The 24,571-nt window shown below is 46.0% G+C and overlaps 1 protein-coding gene across 1 annotated transcript in view; it reads left to right on the top strand.

The window, feature by feature from the left end:
• The window catches only part of EIF3G (eukaryotic translation initiation factor 3 subunit G), a 39,634-nt gene extending 28,140 nt beyond the window's left edge, over nucleotides 1-11,494 (top strand). The window contains exons 8-10 of the mRNA XM_082254906.1: nucleotides 4,163-4,299; nucleotides 4,943-5,049; nucleotides 11,397-11,494. Of these exons, the coding sequence (XP_082111032.1) occupies nucleotides 4,163-4,299; nucleotides 4,943-5,049; nucleotides 11,397-11,412 (260 nt within the window). The 3' untranslated portion in view covers nucleotides 11,413-11,494. The remainder of the gene's footprint in view (nucleotides 1-4,162; nucleotides 4,300-4,942; nucleotides 5,050-11,396) is intronic.
• The last annotated feature ends 13,077 nt before the right edge of the window (nucleotides 11,495-24,571 follow it).

Below are 24,571 nucleotides of genomic sequence, written 5' to 3'. Positions count from 1 at the left end.
CTCCTCAGACCCTGCTACAAAACATAGAAATTACTATAATTTCTTTACAGGAATTCGGGTGGCTGGTGAACCAGCAAAAGTCATTTCTGGTTCCCACCCAGAGGCTCGAATATCTGGGTCTAATTCTAGACACAGTCAGGTCAAGAGTTTTCCTTCCGGTAGGGAAACTCCGGAAGATTCAATCAGCAGTCCAGTTGTTACTATCCAACAGCTGGTCTTCTCTTCGAACTTGCATGAGGGTTCTGGGGTTGATGGTGGCTTCCTTCGAAGCAGTCCCATTTGCCCAGTCCCATACCCGAATTCTTCAGCAAGAGATTCTTCTCAGATGGAATCGGAATCCGGAATCCCTGGACAATCGGATCCGATTGAGCAAACAGACCAGAGAGTCTCTGGTCTGGTGGCTTCGGTCTCCGATGCTCAGCCAGGGAAAGTCATTTCTGCCAATATATTGGACGATAGTGACCACGGATGCCAGTCTATCCGGATGGGGAGGAATTCTCGGTCAGTTATCTGTCCAGGGACTTTGGTCCCTGGAAGAATCCAGGTTGCCGATAAATGTATTGGAACTGAGAGCGATCAGACTTTGTCTGATTCACTGGACCGAGCAGCTCCAGGGCAGCCCGGTTCGGATCCAGTCGGACAACGCCACGGCCGTGGCTTATGTCAATCACCAGGGGGGCACCAAGAGTGTCCGAGCGGCCAAAGAAGTGGCTTGCATTCTTCGCTGGGCGGAACGATTTGTTCCAGCTATCTCTGCGGTGTTCATTCCGGGGGTGGAAAATTGGCAGGCAGATTATCTCAGCCGTCAGACTCCGGATCAGGGGGAATGGTCCCTTCATCCAGAAGTTTTCCACCAGTTGTGCCTACGTTGGGGCACCCTGGATGTGGATCTGTTGGCATCACGATTCAACAGAAAAGTACAGAGATTCGTGGCTCGCTCCCGCGATCCTCTAGCAGAGACCGCAGACGCACTGGTCACCCCATGGGGGCAATACCAGCTAATGTATGCCTTCCCTCCTCTTGGGTTACTGCCAAGACTTCTTCGCAGGATAGAGGAGGAAGGAATTCCAGTAATCCTGGTAGCTCCCGACTGGCCTCGTCGAGCTTGATACGCCGGCTTGGTCAGACTGGTGGCGGACATCCCGTGGAGACTTCCTCTCAGGGAGGACCTACTGTCTCAGGGACCGATCTTCCATCCTGCTTTACGATCGCTGGTTTTAAATGGCCTGGTTATTGAGACCCAGGTGCTGAAGGACAAGGGATTGTCAGCTTCAGTTATTCCTACTCTAGTTAAAACAGGGAAAGCGACTTCCAGAAAGATTATCATCGTACATGGAAGTCTTGTATTGTGTGGTGTGAATCCCTTGGGTTCCATCTACATCTTTATTCGGTAGTCCGAATATTGGCTTTCTGCAACAGGGAGTTGAGCAGAAGCTGGCCTTGAGTGTTATCAAGGGTCTGGTTTCAGCATTTGCTATCTTCTTTCAGAAGCCTTTGGCTACTCATTCCTTGGTGCGGAATTTCATCCAGGGGGTGCGACACCTGGCTCCGCCAGTGCACGCGCCGTTACCATCCTGGGATCTTAATTTGGTGCTGTCGGTTCTTCAGACACCTCCCTTTGAAAATATCAGGGAGATTCCCTTGCTTACTTTATCCCAGAAGGTGGCCTTCTTAGTGGCTATCACTTCTGCACGCAGGGTGTCAGAACTGGCTGCATTATCCTGTTGTTCCCCAGATCCGGTGGTTCATAGGGATAAGGTTGTTCTTCAGCCGAATCCATCCTTCCTTCCTAAGGTGGTTTCAAAGTTTCATTGAATGAGGACAATGTATTGTCCTTCCTATGTCCTTAGCCCAATCATCCTCGAGAATTTGCATGGCATTCCTTGGATGTAGTTCGGGCGATCAGGATATATTTGAATACTATGGATTCAATTTGTAACACGGATTCACTGTTTGTGATCACGGATGGCCCTAAGAAGGGGTTGCCTGTTCTGCTGCGACCATCTTTAGATGGATCAGACAGACGGTGGTATAGGCTTATTTTATCTAAGGGTCGGGATCCCCCGTTCCCTGTTAAGGCGCATTCTACTCGGGCGCTTAGAGTTTCCTGGACCTTCCGCCATCAGGCGTCAGTGGTTCAGGTTTTCAAGGCGACTGTTTAGTCGTCGGTTCATACCTTTACAATATTGTATAAGGTTTATGTGATGGCATCGTCGGATGCCTCTTCTGGCCGCAAGGTTCCTGCAGGCCACTGTTTGAGGAGACTGTTGGTCTACCTCGAGGATTTGTGGGGTAGGTCTCATCTGTTTACTCGATGAGTCCTTTGATACTTCTGGTTGGCTCCGGTTGGGCCTTCTAGATTGGATTTTGATTTCGGTCAATCCCACCCCTCATTTGTGGCACTGCTTCTGGATGTCCCAGTTCTTGTGAATCAAGAAGACTACGTCTGTCAATGAGCGACAGAGAAAATCGGATTTTTGTAAGATCTTACCGTAAAATCATTTTCTCTTAGCTCATTGACAGACGTAGTACCCGCCCCTCTATCATTGAGTTGGGTTGGGTTAAATTCTCTGTTGCTGCTTTGTGACAGAACTGATGCCTTGTAGCAGAGAGAGGGAGGATATACCCTCAGGGACTGCCCCTAAGGTGGAGCCAGAACGTTTTTTCTTTCTGCCTAGTCCTGCTCCTGCGGAGACAACATAACCCAGTTCTTGTGAATCAAGAAGACTACGTTTGTCAATGAGCTAAGAGAAAAGGATTTTACGGTAAGATCTTACAAAAATCCGATTTTTCCTTTTTTGGCAAAAAAAATCCTGCAAGTTTTAAAAAAAATATATATATTTTTATATAAAAGTGTATTCGACTTTTTAATTTATTTTCATGAATTTAAATTACTATGAATTTATTGTCGGTCATTATTGGCACCTTTAGCACAAGAAAAGCTCAAGAAAAATGCATCCCTTTGTATGTTAAACTGGTCCATTGCGCTTCCTTGTGCTCATAAAAATCTTGCTTGGTGCATTTTTGATTAGTTAAAAAAAACACACCAAAAATGCAAAACGCATTAATAACGCACCTTTAATAAATTTTGGATGCGGGTTTTCGAGTCACATGACCTTTGAAAAAGACACAATAAGCACAGTAAAATCGCATCAAAATCACAGTAAAATCCCATGCTTTTATGGTGCCATTATCGGCACATTTTTCTTTATCGGCAAAATGCCGAAAACACCATTTTCGGGCGAAATGTTTCAGCCGCTGAAATTTCATTGCATCTCTATTAACCAGTTCTGGACTGGAAGGATTTGTCCCCTTAATGACCAGGCCATTTTTGGCGATTCAGCACTGCGTTAGTTTAACGGAAAATTGCGCGATGGTGCGGCACTGTACCCAAATACAATTGATGTTCTTTTTTCCCCACAAATAGAGCTTTCTTTTGGTGGTATTTGATCACCTGTGCGATTTTGTATTTTTGCAGTATAAACAAAAAAAGACTGACAATTCAAAAAAAAAAAATATAGCGGGACTGCGACATTGCGGCGGACAGATCAGACCCTTAACTGACATTTTTGACACTTTTGCGTGGACCAGTGACAATATTTCAGTAATAATGTTACTGTAATAATGACATTGACAGGGAAGGGGTTAACACAGTGGGTAATCAAGGGGTTAAATGTAAGCCTAGGGAGTGTTTCTAACTGTGGGGGGGATGGGCTTTTGAAAGGATCATAGAGACCTGTGATTCTATATAGAAGGATTACATGAGCTCTGTGATCATTCCAGAGAGACAACAGCTGCCCGTCCTTCTCTCTCAGCGGGGAGCGATCACGGGTGCCCAGCGGCAATCACGGCCGCTGGCCCCGTGCATTGGCTTCACTGCTGCCTAGTGAGGACGGGAGCGCGCCAGCAGCGGCGCACGCTCGCCCCCTAGACCCATATGCGCGACCAACATATTACTACGTTGGTTCGCGTAGGAGGGGCTGCTGCGGCGGGCGGTCCTTAAGTGGTTAAAAAAGCATGGTCACAGATGGCTCTCACGTTCTTTCACATGTGAATGGCTCTTGGAGTTACGGGATCCTCTAAACCAGATGTTGTGGGGACAGTTTTGAGTGCAAAGATTGCTTGTGCTTTAACCCTCTGCTCTTCTATATCTCTTCTGCAGCTGATGACAACGCTACCATCCGTGTCACCAACTTATCTGAAGACACCCGGGAAACTGACCTGCAGGAGCTCTTCAGACCATTTGGATCCATCTCTAGAATTTACCTGGCTAAAGACAAGACCACCGGGCAATCCAAGGTAACCAATCCCATATGGAATGTTCTGTTGCCATCAGCTGCCCTTCATGCATTGGTTCAGCTGAGATTTGTGACCACTAGACCAGAGGAAGCCACTTCTTATAAACCTGCAGTTTAGTGGTACTGGCCAGTCAAGCTCATCACTGCTTCCCATGTGAAATAAAGAAACTGTCCACACTCCAATGACATCAGCCTTCACCAAACTTTATTGTTCCAAGACAAGGTCACAGGAAATCTGCCTAGACTAAGCCTAACTCCTGACATGTTTCACCCAGAAAGGCCTTGAACCAAAGAACTGTTAAAGTTCCTCTTTAAGCTCTTTCTGGGTAAAACATGTCAGGTGGACTTCCTTTGATATTATCCTGAAACAGTACATTTTGGTGAAGGCTAATGTCTTTGGAGTTTGGAAGGTTTCTTTGAAATTTATGACTAGCTCGACTTGGGCACACCCTACCACAATTTAATATTTTAAGCCTACTTTTAGCATACACGTTCTCCAAAGGAAGAGCTATTCCTGTTGCTAATTGCAACCAACAAGTTCTGCTCTCTTGCAGTGTAGGTAAATGTAATGGGACATGTAGATTTTGTAGGCTTGAAGTAAAGTTCCTTTCTGATGCTCTAGTATCATTCTCTTCTCCCCACAGGGATTTGCCTTCATCAGCTTCCACCGAAGGGAAGATGCCGCTCGGGCCATCGCTGGCGTTTCTGGCTTTGGTTATGATCACCTTATTCTGAATGTGGAATGGGCCAAGTATGTGCTTATTGTTTTTTGTGTGTTTCTCCGCTATTCTCATGTTCACCTTATTGCCACTCACAAATGGAATTAGATCAGCAGGACAGCCAGTCAGCATTTTTAGGTCTCCTGTATTGGGCAGATATTTTAAATAGGAATTTCCAACTCTTGCCTTGAGTATAGTGTAAATGCTGTGCGTATATAATATTAATAATAATATGAAAAATGAGACGAATGGGAAAGAAAGAGGGCTTGACTTACTAAAAAAAAAAAGGTTTTTATTACTAGACAAAGTTGCATTAGCAGAATCTGGATCAAGTAAAACAGCTTCTAAGTGGGTATTTTTGAACTGGACAACCCAAATCACAAACTGTGTTTTTGCTGTGTGACGAAGCTGTGCGTATTTTAAATACCTGTGACCTAGCTGCCCCGAAGTTCCTACACAACTGCTCAAAAGTGGGTTTCTCCCCTTCCTGAAACAGTTGATGTACGTACCTAATTCCATAACGATCCCATAGAAAGCCCCCTCCAATTTAACCACTTGATGACCGCCCACAGTACATTTACGTCATTACTTTGACGCTAAATACAATTCTTATGACAGCAGCTAGCAGCCAAAACCCCGGGATCTTCTTGTTCTGTGGGGATTGTCTACATAATAAAAATGGTCTCAGCAGCACATTTGCTGCGAGATCACTTTTAGAGGCGGCAGGAAAGGTCCCTCCCGCCACTTCCGGGTAATTTCTCCCGCTTACTGGGGAGATTGGTAATGATGGAAACTAATCCAATGTGCTCGAGGGATGGGCCGGAAGTCGAGTGAGGGTAAGATGGCCCCAACTTGACTCTATGCCCTTGGAGGGCCGGAGCGACATCTGACGTCCCTTAACAGCATTAAAGGGGAGTTCCAGCATGTCAAAAAAAAAAAATTCAAAGTCAGCATCTACAAATACTGTAGCTGCTGACTTCTAACACAAGGACACTTACCCGTCCAGGTATCCCGCAATGTCGGCACCCCTAACATCTGCTCTGGGGGCAGTGGCCGGCATCTTCACTAAGGGAAACAAGAAGTGAAGCCTTGCGCTTCACAGCCTGTTTTTTTTTACTGCGCATGAGCGAGTCGCACTGCACTTTCTGAATTGTCCTGCTGTCTTCTGTGACCTATGTGTCACCCAGAAGTCTGTGTGGGGGAAGGAGGAGGGGCCGGAAATTTCATAGATCGCCGTGATCGTTGTGTGGAGATCTTACCTGGAAGTGGGGGCGGGTACCTGATTTTGACAGGTATCATCACCCCTCGTTTACCTAAAAAAAATAAAGTGACCAGATGTGGCAGTGGAGGGAGAGAGGGTGCGAACAAGCAGAGCTTCCCGTTTTGGGTGGCGCTCTGTTTTAAAGGGCCGATTTTTTTTTTTTTTTTTTTTTCGGTTAAGTGTAAAATGTCTCTTTTTTTTTTTTTGCTTTTAAAAGTAAATGAGATCTGAGGTCTTTTTGACCCCAGATCTCTCAATAGAGAGAAAATAAAAGATTAGCTGGCGCTCTGGTCCAGTGTGATATGGTCACCAGTGTGATACAGGTACCAACACTTGAGAAAAGAGCGCGCATGCTCCACATGAGCTTGGCGCATGCTCTGAAACGCGTCGTGTGCACCCTGACCTTGCTGACGTAACGGGGTTGACGCTGAGTCCCAGCCTGCCACGAGAGCCGGTTCCGAAAGACAGTAGCCGGCGTCTTCCTGTCCTCCCACACCATCTACCGGATAGGATTCCTCCATCTCATCGCATTGGCGCCATGGACAGCTCTACTCCTGACTATGCATTGAGCCGATTGTCTTCCACCTTCTTGTGAGTTATTATGTACATTTGTGTGCGTAGACTTTATTAAACATACTGCACTTAGAGGCGCTACGTCCGTTTTTTCTTTTTTCTCTCAATAAAGAGGACCTGTCATGCTAAATACATTCCTTGTAATAGGAAAATAATTCATAAAAAAAAAATTAAAGGGACAGTAAAAATAAAAAGTAAAATAAGGAAGAAAAAAAAAAAGGAAAGCGCCTCGTCTCTCCATGGTTACGCGCAGAAGCGAATACTTAAGTTGCCCCAACATATGTAAACAGTGTTTAAACCACACATGAGGTATCGCCACGATCCTTAGAGCGAGAGCAATAACTCTAGTACTAGACCTCATCTGTAACTCTTAACCTGTAAAAATGTTTTAAAGCGTCGCCTATGGAGATTCAGTACCGTAGTCTGTTGCCATTCCACGAGTGTGCGCAATTTAAAAGCACAACATGTTAGGTATGTATTTACTCGGTGTGATATCATCTTTCACATTGTACAAAAAAATTGGGTTAACTTTACTGTTTTTTTTTTTTTTTTTAATTCAAAGTGTATTTTTTCCCCAAATACAATGTGACATAAAATATTGCAACGGTCGCCATTTTATTCTCTAGGGTCTCTGCTAAAAAAAAAATAAAAAAAAAAAAATATATATATATATATATATATATATATATATATATATATATATATATATATATATATACATATATATATAATGTTTGGGGGTTCCAAGTAATTTTCTAGCACAAAAAAAAAAATGTAAACTTGTAAGCAAAAAGTTCCAGAAAAAGCCTGGTTTTTAAGGATGAGTTGAACCAGAGAGGACTATTAGGGGACACTGACAATGATGGATCATCTAGGATATGGGAGGCTATATGAAAAATCTACCCCGAGAGAGACATAACTTCTCCTACCTCCTACCTGGGACTCCTCCCCTATAAAGCATAATAAGGAAAGCCTGAAACGATGTTGCCACCACTACAGTCGTCACGTTACGGGTCTAGGGAAAAAAAAACGCAATGAAGAAAAGTCAGTTGAGAAGCAAAATAATACCATAAATCCAGTCCGCCCAATGGCCAAGGGTAACTTCAGAACCGCTAAGGATACTCTGAGGTACCAGAACCCCATAGAAAATTTAAGACTGTGGATTCTGCAGTTTAAAAGATCTGTTTCAGCACATACATAGGTGAATTAGATAGTATATACAAACATTTAGGGAGGAAAATCATTTTAAATAAATTAATTCTCCCCATTAGTGTAAGCGGTAAGGTCTGCCACCTTCGTGCCTTCTCTCCAAATGCCCCCACCACCAGCGACAAATTATTGTCCAAGAATTTAGAGACCAGTAGTTGGATTTGAACTCCCAAATACAGAAAGAGGTGGACAATGAGATGGGACAATCCCCAGGGACCCCCAGAATGTCATCAATAGGGAACAGAGAGGATTTAGACCAATTTATACAAAACCCTGAATAGTCCCCAAATTCCTGAATCGGGGCAAAGGCAGCAGATTGGGAGGGACCCGGATCCTGTAAATACAGAAGCATGTCATCTGCGTACAAAAGCACATGTTCCTCCAGCTATCCCAGAGAAGGAACTATCAGCTCTCAACTTTGCAGCTAACGGCTTAATGACCAGGGCAAATAGAAGGGGAGATAAGGGACACCCCTGTCTAGTTCCTCGAAATATAGGAGAGGGATCGGAGGTAAGATTGATATGTAACCGCACTACTGGATCAGTATATAGTAGCCTTACCCTGGACACAAACGTAGGCCCAAAACCATAGAGTTTGAACAGAGAGAAAAAAAATAAGGCTACTCTACCGAGTCAAAGCTTTTTTAGTATCCAACGAGGCCAGACTATTAGTGCAGTTTCCTCAGAGCTTAGTAAATGAGGTTAATCTTCACTTAACAAAGAACACCCAATTACATGCAAGGAAATAAAAAAAAAAAAAAAAAAAAAAAAGCATTTTTTGCATGCACACGGTTGGATGATGAAAGTCACCAGAGCTTCCCCTCATTTACTAAGCTCTGCAGTGTATGCGCTTGCAAAGTGCTCAGTCTGTTTGCCTTGAGTAAATTCATCCCAGTGTTTGCTGACAATGCAAGTCTGAGCTTCCCAGAGCACATTTCACAATATTGCTGTGGTTCCTGTTGTGTAAATTTTAGTCTGCATTCACACTAGCACGACTTGTCAGGCGACTTGGTCAGCCTGACAAGTCGTGCACAGTCGCGGTCCATTGACTGCTACAGGAGCCGTTCTAATAGGAGAGACACAAGTCGCTCAGACTTAGAAAAAGGGTCCTGCACTACTTCGGGGCGACCTGGATCGACTTGCATAGACATTCATTTTATGAAGTCCGTGCAAGTCGTGCCTAAGTCGCACTGCACGCGACTTCACAGGTCACCCCGAAGTCGGATCCGACATAGTGTGAACCGGCACTTAAAGTGACACTGATCCTGTATAATAATAATACTGTAATAAAATACTTTCTGATCGCCTGCCGTTGTAGGACTCCTCCTAAAAAATGCTAGATACCTGTCTGACTTGTTTGTCACAGTCCTGGAACAAGCATGCTGCAAATAATGAGTTATGAGACTTTTTTGAGACCTAACTCTGGCAACTGAAATTTAATGTGGATAAGTGCAAGATAATGCACCTGGGGCGTAAAAACCCAAGGGCAGAATATAGAATATTTGACACAGTCCTGACCTCAGTATCTGAGGAAAGGGATTTAGGAGTAATTATTTCAGAAGACTTAAAGGTGGGAGGACAATGTAATAGAGCAGCACGAAATGCCAGCAGAATGCTTGGATGTATAGGGAGAGGTATAAGCAGTAGAAAGAGAGAAGTGCTTATGCCGCTGTACAGAACACTGGTGAGACCTCACTTGGAGTATTGTGCGCAGTACTGGAGGCCATATCTCCAGAAGGATATAGATACTCTAGAGAGAGTTCAGAGAAGAGCTACTAAACTAGTACATGGATTGCAGGAAAAAACTTACCAGGAAAGGTTAAAGGACCTTAACATGTATAGCTTGGAAGAAAGAAGAGACAAAGGGGATATGATAGAAACTTTTAAATACATAAAGGGAATCAACTCGGTAAAGGAGGAGAGCATATTTAAAAGAAGAAAAACTACCACAAGAGGACACAGTTTTAAACTAGAGGGGCAAAGGTTTAAAAGTAATATGAGGAAGTATTACTTTACTGAGAGAGTAGTGGATGCATGGAATAACCTTCCTGCAGAAGTGGTAGCTGCAAATACAGTGAAGGAGTTTAAGCATGCATGGGATAGGCATAAGGCTATCCTTCATATAAGATAGGGACAGGGACTATTCATAGGATTCAGATACATTGGGCAGACTAGATGGGTCAAATGGTTCTTATCTGCCGACACATTCTATGTTTCTATCAAAATACTTGTGCTGGATCAGATACTTGGCATTAAAGCAAAATTTCACCCAAAAGGGGTGGGGGGGGGGAGAATACCTCTCTTCCTCCTTTAGTTTTGACAGAGTCCCACTTCTGCTTGGATCCCCTAACCAGGAATCTCCAAACTACGGCTCTCCAGCTGTTGCGGAACTATACGTCCCATGAGTCATTTTAAAACTGGTATTCACAAACATGACTAGGCAAGATGGGAATTGTAGTTCTGAACAACTGGAGGGCCATAATTTGGAGACCCCTGCAGCCTAAGTGATCGAAGTGAAAGTTCTCCTTCAAGCCAACCACCCACCCCCACCCCCACCCCCGCGGCCCTCTGAGACACATCACAAGTCTGAGGGGACCATTCACAAAGCACGGCTCCAGCATGTGAAATTGGCAGCCGACTATGAAGCCACAAGAAGTCACAGCTGGCTGCCTACATTTAAGATGCCGGTGCTGGGGGCCAAAGACCTCTTATCTAAACCTGAGAACATGTAGTGTGTTCCATCTTATCAGTCCCTAGATGTGTTGTCACTCTAGGAAATGTTAATAATAGAATCTTCATGTGTGCTGAAATGAAATCTCTAACAATATTATCGGCTTTCCCAGCTATTTACTATATACTAGAGGAGTGAAGATTGGAAGGTATTCTGCAGTCCTGACACTTCCTGTGCTAGGGTGACAATGCTTCTTCTACATAGATACAGGTTGGTTAGCATTGTCACCCTAGGACAGTAAGTGTTTTTATGTCAGGATTACCAAGGTGAAATTAAATGGCCAAAAAGGTTGTTAAAAGAAAATGAATGCAGACGCTACCATGGTAAGCTGCAGTATAATAAATTTTTGGGTTTAGTTACACTTCCCTTTTAGTCTCCTGTGCCTGAAAGAAACAAGTTAGCCAGCTTTGTAGTTTTAAGAGAGCCTTTTATTGTGTTGTGCTTTCTTATTAGAACACCAGCATACGTTCGAGTGCCATGAAAGCATTTTGTATTAAATGTGTATCTTTAAAACATTTTTATTAATAAATAACCCAAGAAAAAACTAAAGTTGACCCATAACCATCGTAGTTTATCTTTCATGTTTTTGTTTTCCTTTCTCCACAGACCCTCAACCAACTGAGCCGAGAAGGAAATCGTATGATCAGAAGATGGAAGCTATTTCTTTTTTCTGCTTGATGCTAATAAAATATTTGAACATCAAAGGCCAGATTTATTTATAGAAACACATTTTACTTCTGCTTTTTACTGTTTCAGTAAACCAGATCAAATGGATAAGACAGTAATGCAGTCATCAGCACAGACAGGATCACAACTACAGTGGTTTTGAAGGGAAGCCGGGCACAGCTCCCTTCCTGCTGGTGCAGCTGTCACTTTGTAATAGAAAAACGAGAGAAGGGAAGGTGAACACTGCCCCTATTTTATACTTTTTAGTTGTTCCCCGAGCTACACTCCATACTTCATGCACTACACTGGTGTGATGACCAACAAGTCTGAAACCGCTGTATGTTGTTTGGAATGAAAGGCTCTATAATATTGGGCTGTATCTAACCAATAAGCCAGTGGTCCTTGACATGCAGTTGGCCACAGGAGCAGATAACGTTTGCATGACTCCATCCACTATCCTAAAATGAAGGATAAACCCCTTATCTTAATCATACAGTACAGAACTCCAGTACCTGCAGTTTAAAACTTTCAAAACTGTTGGCTCCTGATCTCTCAGTGCTGCTTCCATTAACTTCTGGTCTTTCGCTAGAAGAGTTAACAAATGGACAGTGCAGTCTCCAGACAGGATTTTTTACAGGGAGTACTATTTTTCTCCGCTGTAGTTAAGTAATGCTCACAGGTCTTGTCCCCCCCCCCCCCCCCCCAGCTTATTACTAGACAATGAAAGTAGATGCTGCAGACCAATGAGCATGTTCCTTGTGCTGCTTCTCTCTTCCCAAGTGTGAGCTCTGGTATACACTGACTGCAAGAGGCGGATACCTGGCGCTGAAGACAGCTAAAGCGGAAGTAAACCCATCCATTTAACAGTTTCAAAAAAGTTAGATTTTTGGCATGTGCCGGGAATGTAACACTTCCATTGGTGGCGCTCTCAACCAAACTGTCAAACCACCCTAATAGCTGGTGTCATAACTGATCACATGTGCAGCATCATGGCAGTTTTTAGATTAAACAGAGGCCAAGATGGCAGCTTCCTTGGCTTAAAACGATAGGAGGGTTTACTTCCACTTTAAAAAATATTGCATGAGAACACCTAGGTGGGGTATGTGTCTCTACACTGCAGCCTAGCCTTGCACATGAGAACTGTTTTGCTTTTGACCAAGTTTAGTACAACTTTATTATATGCGGTCTCCTATAGTGCATCCAAACTCAAGAAGAAAAATTTAATATATTGCAGTTTGCTCTACCTTAGATGGTGGTGGCTGCATTCCTTTTTCTTTTTTCAGGCCAAGAACATTTTGAGCAAGTACAAAAAAGAAATATCTTTGTAAACTACTAATCTTAGCAACTACAATGAATGGGAGATGAACAAAGGCAGACATGTTTAAAGTTCAGGCTGCCCCTATAGATACAGTGGAGAAGTGAGTGTAGGCATAAAGGAATGGGAAGTAAGTTATTGCAGGATTACCAGGTAAAAATAAAGAAAAACGCCTTAAAAGAAAAATAGTCTTAAATAAAAAATAAACAACATGTACACCCACCACATCTAAATACTACCAAGCTGAATTATGTTGCATTTTTGTTTTTAGGTTTAGACACATGAATTTGTGTAGGAAAACATCAACCTGTACACCTCATTAAACTCTCCTATGGCTCGGCAAGTTTTACTTCTGTACCAATCTCTGGTCTCTTAATTAGTTCATCATAGTCGCCGCCACCTCTGTCATCACTATTGGGTATTGACTTCCGCTCCGCAGGAGTAGTTAGGTATAAGACTTAGTCAAAAAGAACAAAGCATTTGCATATGAACACCCATGGGGGCTTTCCCACTGGTCAATACCCCCCTGCAGTGATCACTCCCAACTCAGTTTGTTTCTTCCTAGCGTCAGGAGTAGTTAGGCTTTCCCTGTGCTGGGGCTCCAGTCTCAGCCTTTCTAATCTTTTTTTTCTTTGATTTTCTTTGAAAATGTCAGTTTTTTTCTTTGGTATAGTAGCTGTTTATTTTGTCAGCTGTAGTTTTAGTTGATTCTTCGGATGAAGGTGGATTCTTGCGGAGCTGGGATTCGGACTGACCGCCCTGGTTCTCCATGCAGAGGGACCCCCAGCCCGCCAACGAGCGTTCAGCCATGTTTTCATCCTGGCATTATGAACGACCCATCCCTGCTCGCAGTCCCCCACGTCTGTGCCTGTGTGGGGCTCCCTGTGGCGATCCCTGCGGGGGTCTTTTGTACATGCGCTGCGGTGCTGTGTATTGTTGGGGGCCCCTTTCCCCGGTGTCACTTCAGTGTTTTCTTACTGGGGGTGCAGACGATGTGGTGGCAGCCGCAGCGGGGGGGAAACCGCGCGGTCCACCATCTTTAATATGGGCAGGCATGTCTGACTTCACTGTGGGCTACATTACATGCTGTTTTTGGCGCCATCTTGCGTGTGGCAGAAAGATCATTCCGAGCACATGTTCGGCGGCCATTTTCCCGAAGCCTCCCATTCATTTCTATAGGCAGCCATTTTCCCTGGGTCATTGCAGCTTATAGTTCAGCCTCTTCTGACCTCACTTCCTTTTCCTCTGAAGCAACGATCTATGTGGTAACACTCTGTGGGGCTCTGCAGACTGTCTCTTCCATAACTTTCTGTTGTGTCATTCCTGGCTCAGTTTCTTCTCCTTTTGGGGGTCCTTAGTCACTGTACATTATAGCGGTGGGCTGTGCACTCTGCAGCGATTTTAAAGGGCCAGTACCTTTACTTGCACTGTTGTTTTCTAACTTGGGCAATGGAATCTCAGGACAGCAAATTCCCTCCAGCTCTAGTGGGGGACCCCAGTCCTGCTGGGGCCCCTGTTATACCTGATTTGGCCGCCGTAGTGGAGTCTTTAATGTACAAAATGGAGGTACTGATGGCTGAACGTGCTGCTAGGACGAGACCAAGATTATCTTCTCTGATTCAGATGGTGATGTGGCTGCTGCGGCGGGCGTGCCCTTTTCAGGGTCTCGCTCATCCTTGGACCCTCTGAGGGGGAGAGGTGGAGGGGGTGGATGTTTCTCCCCCGGGGTCGCCTGAAGAACGCGCGACCATGGATGAATTGATAGTTTCTGTTAAGGAAACAATACATTTGGAGGATGAGCCCAGTCCTCCGGGCATTGTGTCATCTTTTGGTACACACAGGACCCGCAAGTCGGCGCAGGTTTTTCCCTGCCCCGCTGAATTTCATTACACTGTGAATGAACTATGGCGCACTTTAAAACGTCCATTCATGGTTCCTAGTCAGTTTAAATTGCTTTATCCCTTTGTGCCGGCTACGGAATCGCGATGGTGTGTGCCTCCGCAGGTGGATCATACTGTGGCCGTGTTAAACAAGGCTACCTTGATTCCTACTGAGAAGACCCCTGTTTTTCGGGATCCCACGGACAGAAGGTTGGAGTCTCTAGCCCGCCATTCCTACACGGTGGCGGGTTCCTTACTCAAACCTGTTTTCGCGTCCGTTCTGGTAGCTCAGGACGATCTCCTCTTAAGATCGAGTGTCCGCCAGGACCTACTGCATGATTTGTCCACCACGGTACAGACGCTCCAGGAGTTCGGATGGACCATCAATGTACAGAAGTCGACCTTGTCTCCTTCGGTTCGACTTCCCTATCTGGGAATGGTTCTGGACTCTGCTCAAGCAAAGGTGTTCTTGCCGGAGGACAAGCTCCGGACCTTACAGGACGAGATCAGGTCCCTCAGGGACAAGCCATCCTCGTCACTCAGGACCTGCATGCGGTCCCTAGGGTTCATGGTATCGGCCATCGAGGCGATACCCTTTGCTCAGTTTCACACACAGTCTCTTCAAGCGGAGATCCTGGCCAGGTGGGACAGGCTACCTCAGTCCTTGGATCTGAGTGTCTCATTGAGTCGCCAGACCAGAATGGATCTTCTGTGGTGGCTTCAGTCCCCGGCTGTGTCAGAAGGAAAATCCTTCCGTCCGTTGCTGTGGACGGTGATTACCACGTATGCCAGCCTGTCGGGCTGGGGTGGAGTCCTGGGCAACCTGTCTGCCCAGGGCACTTGGTTGGGGGAGGAATTCTCCCTTCCGATCAACATATTGGAATCGAGAGCGTTCAAACTCTGTCTATTCCGGTGGTCGGATCGACTCCGGGGCCGTCCGGTTCGGGTACAGACGGACAATGCTACCGCGGTGGCTTACATCAACCACCAAAGGGGCACCAGGAGGGCCCGGGAGGTGACCGACATTCTGTCTTGGGCCGAGACTCATGTCCCGGCAATCTCAGCCGTTTAAATTCTGGGTGTGGAGAATTGGCAGGCCGACTATCTGAGCCGCCAGACCCTGGACCAGGGGGAATGGTCCCTGCACCCGGAGGTCTTCCAAATGCTGTGTGCCAAGTGGGGATCCCCGGACGTGGATCTGTTTGCGTCTCGGTTAAACCACAAGGTGGAAAGGTTCGTGGCAAGAACGCGCGATCCTCTGGCAGACGCCTCGGATGCGTTGGTGGCCCCTTGGCATCAGTATCATCTGATGTATGCCTTTCCTCCGATTCAGTTGTTGTCCAGGTTCCTTCGCAGGTTGGCCTCGGAACCGCACCTGGTGATTCTGGTAGCGCCTGACTGGCCACGCCGGTCCTGGTACGCCGACGTTGTTCACCTGACAGTGGCGCCTCCTTGGCGGCTGCCAATGCGGGAAGATCTACTGTCTCAGGGTCCGATCTTCCATCCTGCTTTACAGTCGCTGGCTGTAACGGCCTGGCTGTTGAGACCCAGGTCCTGAGGGACAGGGGTCTCTCCCCTGAGGTCATTCCTACTCTAATCAAGGCTAGAAAAACCTCTTCTGGTAAAATCTATTACCGCACCTGGAAAGCTTATTTTGCCTGGTGTGAGTCCAGGGGGTTCTCCCCTCGCTCATACTCTGAGTTGAGAGTGTTGGCTTTCCTCCAGTCTGGGGTGGACCAGCGTCTGGCGCTGGCCACGATAAAGGGCCAGGTGTCTGCACTGGCTATTCTTTTCCAGCGCCCTGTGACGTCTCATTCCTTAATTCGCACCTTCATTCAAGGTGTGTGACATTTGGCTCCTCCCAGGAGAGAGCCTTTACCTCCATGGGACCTGAACTTGGTTCTGTCTGTGTTACAGCGTGCTCCCTTTGAAAACATCCGGGAGATACCGTTGCCTCTGCTGTCTAAGAAGGTTGCCTTTTTAGTGGCGATCACTTCGGCTCGCAGAGTATCGGAGCTGGCGGTGTTGTCTTGCCGCTCTCCTTACTTGATACTTCACAAGGATAAGGTGGTCTTGCGACCACATTCGTCTTTTCTTCCTTCCTAAGGTGGTCTCTGAGTTCCACCTTAATGAGGACATTGTGTTGCCTTCGCTTTGTACGAAGCCTAAACATCCTAAGGAGGTTGCTTTGCATTCCTTGGATGTTGTCAGGGCGTTCAGGGTTTACCTGTCTACGGAGTCCTTTCGGAAGACGGATTCCCTCTTTGTCCTTCCTGAGGGACCTCGGAAGGGCATGGCTGCGTCTGCAGCGACCATTGCCAAATGGATCAGACAGACCATTGAACAGGCTTATGCTTTGAAGGAGCGGGTTCCACCCTTCCCTGTTAAGGCATACTCTACCAGATCTTTGAGTGCGTCCTGGGCCTATTGGCATCGTGCCTCGGTGGCCCAGGTGTGCAAGGCTGCGACTTGGTCGTGGGTGCACACCTTTTCCAAATTCTATAAGGTGGATGTTCTGGCATCAGCTGATGCCTCCTTTGGCCACAAAGTTCTCAGTGCGGCAGTGCCATAAGGGACCCTTGTTTTGTTATGGGTCCCTGACTGTTGGGGTTGTTTATCCCCTGGGTTATTTGCTTTCCTGGGCTGTTGTTCCTGTTGAGCCTTTTCTGTTACCCAGAAGGTTCTCTTACTGTGCGTGTAAGGTTCCTTTCTCTGATGGGGGTACTGCGTTGCCTTTTCTACAGTTGCGTCTCCCACCCCTCATGTCTACACTGCTTTGGGACATCCCAATAGTGATGACTTAGAGGTGGCGGCGACTGTTGGAGGACGTAAGAAAACTGAATTTTTGTAAAATTTTACCTGTAAAATTCCTTTCTCTGAGTCCTCCGACAGTCGCCGCCCCGCCCCTCTTTTGGGGTTTTTTTTCTTGTACACTTACTGCTATTCTACCAAACTGAGTTGGGAGTGATCACTGCAGGGGGGTATTGACCAGTGGGACAGCCCCCATGGGTGTGTATATGCAAATGCTTTGTTCTTTTTCACTAAGTCTTATGCCTAGCTACTCCTGCGGAGTGGAAGTCAATAACCAATAGTGATGACTTAGAGGTGGCAGCGACTGTCGGAGGACTCAGAGAAAGGAATTTTACAGGTAAGATTTTACAAAAATTCAGTTTTTAGCTACATCAAAACAAAAGGTGTTCTGTGTCTTACAGTTTTCCAAAGTAGCCACCACTTAAGTAGGAAAGCTTTTGTCCAGTCAGCATGCTGTAGAATGGGATTCTTGCTTCCTGTTGGGGAGGCTTTTCCGCTTCGGCTGTAGCTGATTTTTTTTTTTTTTTTAAGAACAGACTAAAAACTTTTAAACAAATGTTGTTTTGTTGCATCTGAAATGTATTTACCAGAAGTAAATTGAAACTTCAAATGGGCTACAGTATAGGGTGGGTTGACACCAGCCTGATCCACTGCAGTACATTAAATGCTCATGCATTCATTTGAATAATCTGCCTAACAAACCAAAAATGGTGCATGCAGAATTTTCGGAAGCAAATTCTCTAGCAAAGGAGGTATACAGAATGATAGCAGCACAATAATGTGAGCAAGCTTTAAAGAGTTTAATTGAAATTGGGCAGTGGCAGAACTATTTTGGATTCATTTTTTGTAATCCAAGCTAACTTGTAAAAGAAAAAAAAAAAAAAATATATATATATATATATATATATATATAACATACAAACTGTTGTGAGGCTGCCTGTGAAAACAGCACTTGCTACAAAACCCCTTGCAAATCACAATGTATATATATATATTTATTGTGGTTGGCAAGTGGTTATGAATGTTTCCAACCTTCAGCATTCTACTGGTATAAAACAATCACCCAACACATATAAAGGGTTTGCAAGGATACTACGATTTACAGAGCAATAATATATTATATCTAGACAAAAATCTTCTTTAACCAGACACCCTGCCAAAATAGGTTTAGATGTTTCCAGAAAGCAGTATTCTTAATGCTACTGCATACAAGACTGTGACAAACCCAACTCTGGGACAGGGGCTTTTGGAGGTCACTGCAGAGTAGCCTCTTACTGACTTTGGACCCTGGTATTTTAAGGTGCTAGAAGAATTCAGGAAAATGTCCTGTTATATGATGCAAGATTACATGTTATTACCACATTTAACAGTTAAGGAAGCCATGAGGGTCTCTGCCAACTTTTACACTCAGTGAGAAGATGAAAGTGAAAAGAAAGCTGGTTAATGAGATTTGGACAGCCCTGGGTCTTCTTGAATGATGAACTGTTGCCGGACTGTCTGGGGTGGGCACTCCCTAACTAATCAAAGCTGTCTGAGTGCCTGGCTGTTGATTAGCTTTCATACTGATGATATTACTGTTTAAAGTTTGCATTGTTTAGGATACTGTGCTCAAGCTCTTCTCTGATTTTGTGTGGTAAATTCTCAAAAGATTTTCAAAAAAAGAGTTCCAGTTTGTGCCTAAGCTAGTGTCGACTAGTTCTTGGGTGCAGATCTCCGCTATAATTCCTGGTTTCAGAGTGGAGGAAGCTGTATCTTGGTGGGGTGCCAAGCATTCTGTCACATTTGGTGGCAGCGGTGGTATGTTTCCTGCAGTCTGGGACATCCAAACCACCACCTTGATCTGAGGTGCGGTTAGCAGAAGAGGAGCAGTACATATACCAGCCGCCATGGAATAGGAATTCGGAAGGTGGCTGCAAGAGATGTGGATGCAGCACGGGACCAGTGTCAGTGTAGATCATACTGGGATGGTATGATTCTATCCGCCGGCAACTCTGGAAGGAAAGCTAGACCGCGAGCAGCTACACCAGGGAAAAATTCTACCATCCATCCAGGAAAGGTACTGGTCGCAGTACAAAGTGTGGGTGCTGTTATTGGGGGAACAACCGCACAAGGAGTGGACAGCTGAGTTAAGCAGGCTGGTCGAGAGCTACAGGGCCCTCCTCTGGTAAGTAGCCCAAGTGTGCCCTTGGACAGTGGACAACAGCCTGAGAGAAGACTTTGGCTACAGCGGCTTGAAGCTGTTGTACTGGAGGTTGTCAGAGGACCCTGACTTCAGGAGCAATCTGGAGTGGCGCTTGGAGGAAATCATGGATTACAGAGACCAGATGAACATTTCAGATATGCTCTAGGCACAGGAAGAGTTGGAGCTTCTAGCCATTCAGAAATGGGAGCTAGAGATCGCCTACAGACGGCTGCTAGACTCTGCTCAGTAGCTGGGCAGGGCTCCCTTTGCCTTGCACTGTCAAAGTACCAGCCAACAGCTCTGAAATCCTGGCTGAAGTGTTGGCAAAGGGGCAGAGTAACGGTGTGCTTTTCCCACCTCACCCGCAACTATGGAAGCGGAGCTCTTATGGAAGATGCAGCAACTGTTGACTCACCTTGACAAACCTGTTTCTGCACAGGATGAGCTTGGATGGAGGAATGTGTCTGTCTAGCAGCCGGGTGAGGGTACAGGAGATGGAGCAGCCGGCTCATCTCCCCAGTGGCAGTTTCACAATCTGGGGGAGGAGGTGGTCATTCTCCCTCCCCAGCAGCCTATCCACAGTCTGGTAGCGGAGGAAGCTGTCCTCCCTTCCCAACAGTAAGGATCTGTGCACCTGGGAGACAGTATGATAGACAAAATGTCGTCCCTGCAGCTGGATGAGGGTACAAGAGATGGAGCAGCCAGCTCATCTCCGCAGTGGCAGTTCCACAGTCCAGGAAGGAAGGTGGTCATCCTCCCTCCCCAATGGCAATGTAGGGACTCCGGAGCAAAGGAAGTTGTACTTGCTCCACAGCGGGAGTCCGGGAGAGGAAGCGACCGGCTTCTCTCTCCAGGGGCAGTTTCACAGTCGAAAAAGAGGTGGTCGCCCTCCCCAGATCTACAGTCTGGGAGTGAAGGAAGCCACCCTCCCTCCCCAACAGTTAGCCAGAGCAGGGGGCCCTAGCTGAAGCGCTGGCAACAGGACAGAGCACTGCTGGCCTCTGCCTAGCACCCACCATGTCTTCATGGCACCAGGGAAGTGGGGCAGTCAACCCAACTCCCCAGCAGCAGACTGAGCCCTGGAATGGTAATGACCTCCCAGCTGAAGACCTGGCAGCCGGGCAGAGGGTCCACAACCTCTGCCCCACACCTACCGATGACCGCTCTTCCCGAATGCCAAAAATGGAGATCATGTGGACTGACTGTGGGTTCACTGTGCCCGGCTAACGCAGGTCCAGACCAGGTGGAGGTCTGGGACCTGGTTATTCTACCTTTGATGGAGAAGAAATGAAACAAACCCAACCAGGATAGGGGCTTTTATAGGTGACTGCAGGATAGCCTACTGACTATGGTCCCTGGCATTTGAGGGAGCTATGAGCATTAAGATGTCCTGTTGTATAATGCAAGAGGACATGTTATTACCAATTTAACAGTCAAGGAAGGCATGATGGTCTCTGCCAACTTGAAACTCAGTGAGAAGATTGAAGTGAAAAGAAAAGCTGGTTTACCACTTTCCTCCGTGCTTTAGTCGAAAGAGGGCTACAGCGCAGGCTTCCAGTGTTGGGAGGGTGTCCATAGATGTCCTCCCAGTATTGCACTGGGTGGCACGCTCTGTGATCATCTAGTCCTTTGGACTCTGCTGATCACAGAACAGGGTAAAGGGCCAATTACAGCTGCCCTTTACCACATGAATTTTTTATTTTTTTTTCTCCTCACACTGACCGTGAGAGGAGAAAAAAAGAAAGCCGGTAACCAGCTTCTGTTACATCCATCTGCTGCTAATCTGTGCCCATCAGTGTCACCTATCAGTTCTGCCTATCAGTACCGCCTACCAGTGCCCATCAGTGAAGGAGAAAAATTGCCTGTTTGCAAAATTTTAAAACCAACTATAAAAAAATGTTTTTTTTTTCTCAAAATGTTTGGCCTTTTTTGTTTCTTTAGCAAAAAATATTACCAATAAAAGAAAGCTCTATTTGTGTGAAAACCATAAAAAATTTTGTTTGGGTACAGTATTCCATGACCGCGCAATTTGTCATTCAAAGTGCGACAGCGCTGAAAATTGGCCTGGTCAGGAAGGGGGTATAACTGCCCAGTAAGCAAGTGGTTATGTTATTGAGATTTGGACAGCCCTGGGTCTTCTTGAATGATGGAGAACTGTTGCACTCCGTGACCATTTAAAGCTGTCTGGGTGCCTGGCTGTTGATTAGCCTACTGTTAATTAGATCACTGTTTAAGCAGGTTACTGTTTGGCTGCTAGCTGTTAGATGAACTAGTGATATTACTGCTTTTAAAGTTTGCATTGTTTAGCTCTTTTCTGATTTTGTGTGGTATAAATTGTGTGAATTTTCAATAGAGTTCCAGTTTGCACCTAAGCTAACGTCGTCTAGTTCTTGGGTACAATTTTCAGCGTTAATATCTGGTTTCAGAGTGGAGGAACCTGTATCTTGGCGGAGGCACCCAGGCGGTCTGTCACAAAGACATTTTAGACCATTTAGCACATTCAACCTTGGGGCAACAATTTGGGGAAGGCTTTTTCATTTTCAGTATGAATATGCCCCTTTGCACCTAGCATAAAGACATTGTTTTTGGAGTTTGGTCAGGGGAAACCTAAAGTAGAATTCAAGTAAGGGGGTGGGAGGGGCTGGCTCTCAGTGCATTGCTGAGAGGCTGTACCTGGTGCCGTTCCAGGCCTCTGGGCAGATCCCGACCCTGGACTAGCTGTGTGATGTCAGTCTACAGCGGGCTTTAGCCTGCTGTCGGCTGAAAACGTGTCTCAGGAGTGCAGAATGAACTGTGGAACTATGGAACTGAGAAGTAGAGACAAAAAAGCAGACCCTCTGCGGACTAACCTGTGTAAGAAGGTACCCTCTGGTCTGGTCACATGATCTGGCTCCACGGTGTCAGCCAGCAGCAGCTGCATGTGAGAGAAGGGACCACCGACAGTGGATGGGTCATAGGAGCCTATGGGTGACGCCACTGCTCCAGACTTTATCATTGATGATAACACTATTCTCGCCACTGCTGGCTGACACAGGGGATCACGTGACGGGACAAGAGCGGCCTGAATTTAGGTAAGTACATCTTTCTTACACAGCATGGGTGTTAGGGAGGAGGAGGGAGTATTTTTAAGACTAGTTAAGTGAACCATTGAATTCTACTTAAGTGGCCTGGATAAAGTCCTGACCTCAACCCGACTGGACACCTTTGAGATGAACTGGAACTCATTCTCATTCACTGTGAACACCTGACCTTAATACAATGCTTTTTTGGCTAAATGGGCACAAACCCACATAGACATATTCCAAAATTGTGTAGAAAGTTTTCATAGTAAAATGAAGTCTGTTATAGATGCATAGGGGGGCAAATTTCTATTAATGTCCATGGATTTGGAATGGGTCATCCCAAAAACCCATATACTTGCGATGGTCAGGTGTTCAAAAGCTTTTAGCCATATAGTGCAACTATAAATATGCCTTTTATTGCTGTTTTTGGAAAGGCTTGAACCATAAAATTATCATTTGATTTGGCCAGATACAAACAGCTACTTAAAAGTAGATTTGTTTTTATTTTGTACACATTCTTGTAAAAGCATAAAAACATTACAATATATTCATTTCCCACTTTTTTGCCCATGCAGGGCAAAGTAACAGGCTCACTTTAGATTTACCCACCCTCCCCTGCTACTTATACTAACAAGCAATTAATCCCCTATAGCACTGTTTGCCTGCTAGAGTTATGTGAAATGCCAATTACTTTGTGCATGGTGAATGTACGGCTCTCTCCGCCCAGCCTGTAATGCAGCACTGGGTGTCTTGAGAAGGCAAATGGTAGACCCAAGCACCATCATGTTGAATGAGAGCTCTAGGTAAACTCCCATCAAGATTACCTTACACAGGATGCTTTCAAGTCACTCCGGCAGGCAATAGGAACACCACAAGGGACGTGGGGTTGGGGCAGGGTATTGGGTAATTAAAGGCGGCCATAAATGGATCTAAATTTAGCTGGTTTAACAGGGATCTGACCAGTCAACTTCTGTACAACCAGCCTGTTGGGTTTTACCTGAATGATCAGTGCCGCTGGTAATACTGATCAGTGTATTCTGTCAGCTGGTAAGGCTCCCGCAACACTTATAGCACAGCCGGAGTGAATCCTCCATCCACAACAAGTGGGTCATTTTTTTTTAATTCAACCCACTTGCCTAATGTATGCCCAACTTGAAGGGTAACTTGTTTGCATCCCCCTCCACTGCCACAATTGGCACTTTTTTTTTGGGGGGGGGAGCGGGTACCTGGATTTGACAGATACCCACTCCTTCCCCCGCAGCCTTTTGGGACACATCACAGGTCCCATAAGACTACAGGACAGGGGCGTAACTACAGGGGTTGCAGGGGTTGCAATCTCTACCGGGCCCCATGCTCCAGGGGGCCCGGTAGCAAACCAGTGGGTAAACTTCCAGGATTGCAAAGGTCACACTTGCGACCGGACCCTGGCATTGCACCACTGTGGGGAGGCCCCAAGATTGCAGGAAGGGGGCCCACTGCAGAACTTGTGAAAGAATCCTGCTGCGGGACCGTAATAAAAGGCCATGCAACGAGTGTAAAGAGCCCCAGGATTAGTGGGAAGAGCCCTGGGCTTGAAGGTAAGGGCCCCGGCCAGGGGTCTGGGGGGCCCTTCATGGTTTCTTGCATCAGGGCCCTGAAGGTTCTAGTTACGCCTCTGCTACAGGACCATTTAAAAGGTGCTTGCACCCAAAGCCGATTTGGCTCAGGTGAAGACTTTGCTGGATCCCTGCACAGGTAAGTGTCCTTATATTCAAAGTCAGCAGCTTGAGTATTTGTAGCTGATGACTTTTGAATTTTTGGGGGAAGGCTGGAGCTATGCTTTAAGTGAGCCTGTTGAAAAGGGTGCAATGAGCTTATACAATAGG

This window comes from Pelophylax lessonae (assembly GCF_965119305.1).
Source record: "Pelophylax lessonae genome assembly, chromosome: 4".
NCBI lineage: Eukaryota > Metazoa > Chordata > Amphibia > Anura > Ranidae > Pelophylax > Pelophylax lessonae.
This window is presented reverse-complemented; position numbering and strand designations above follow the sequence as displayed.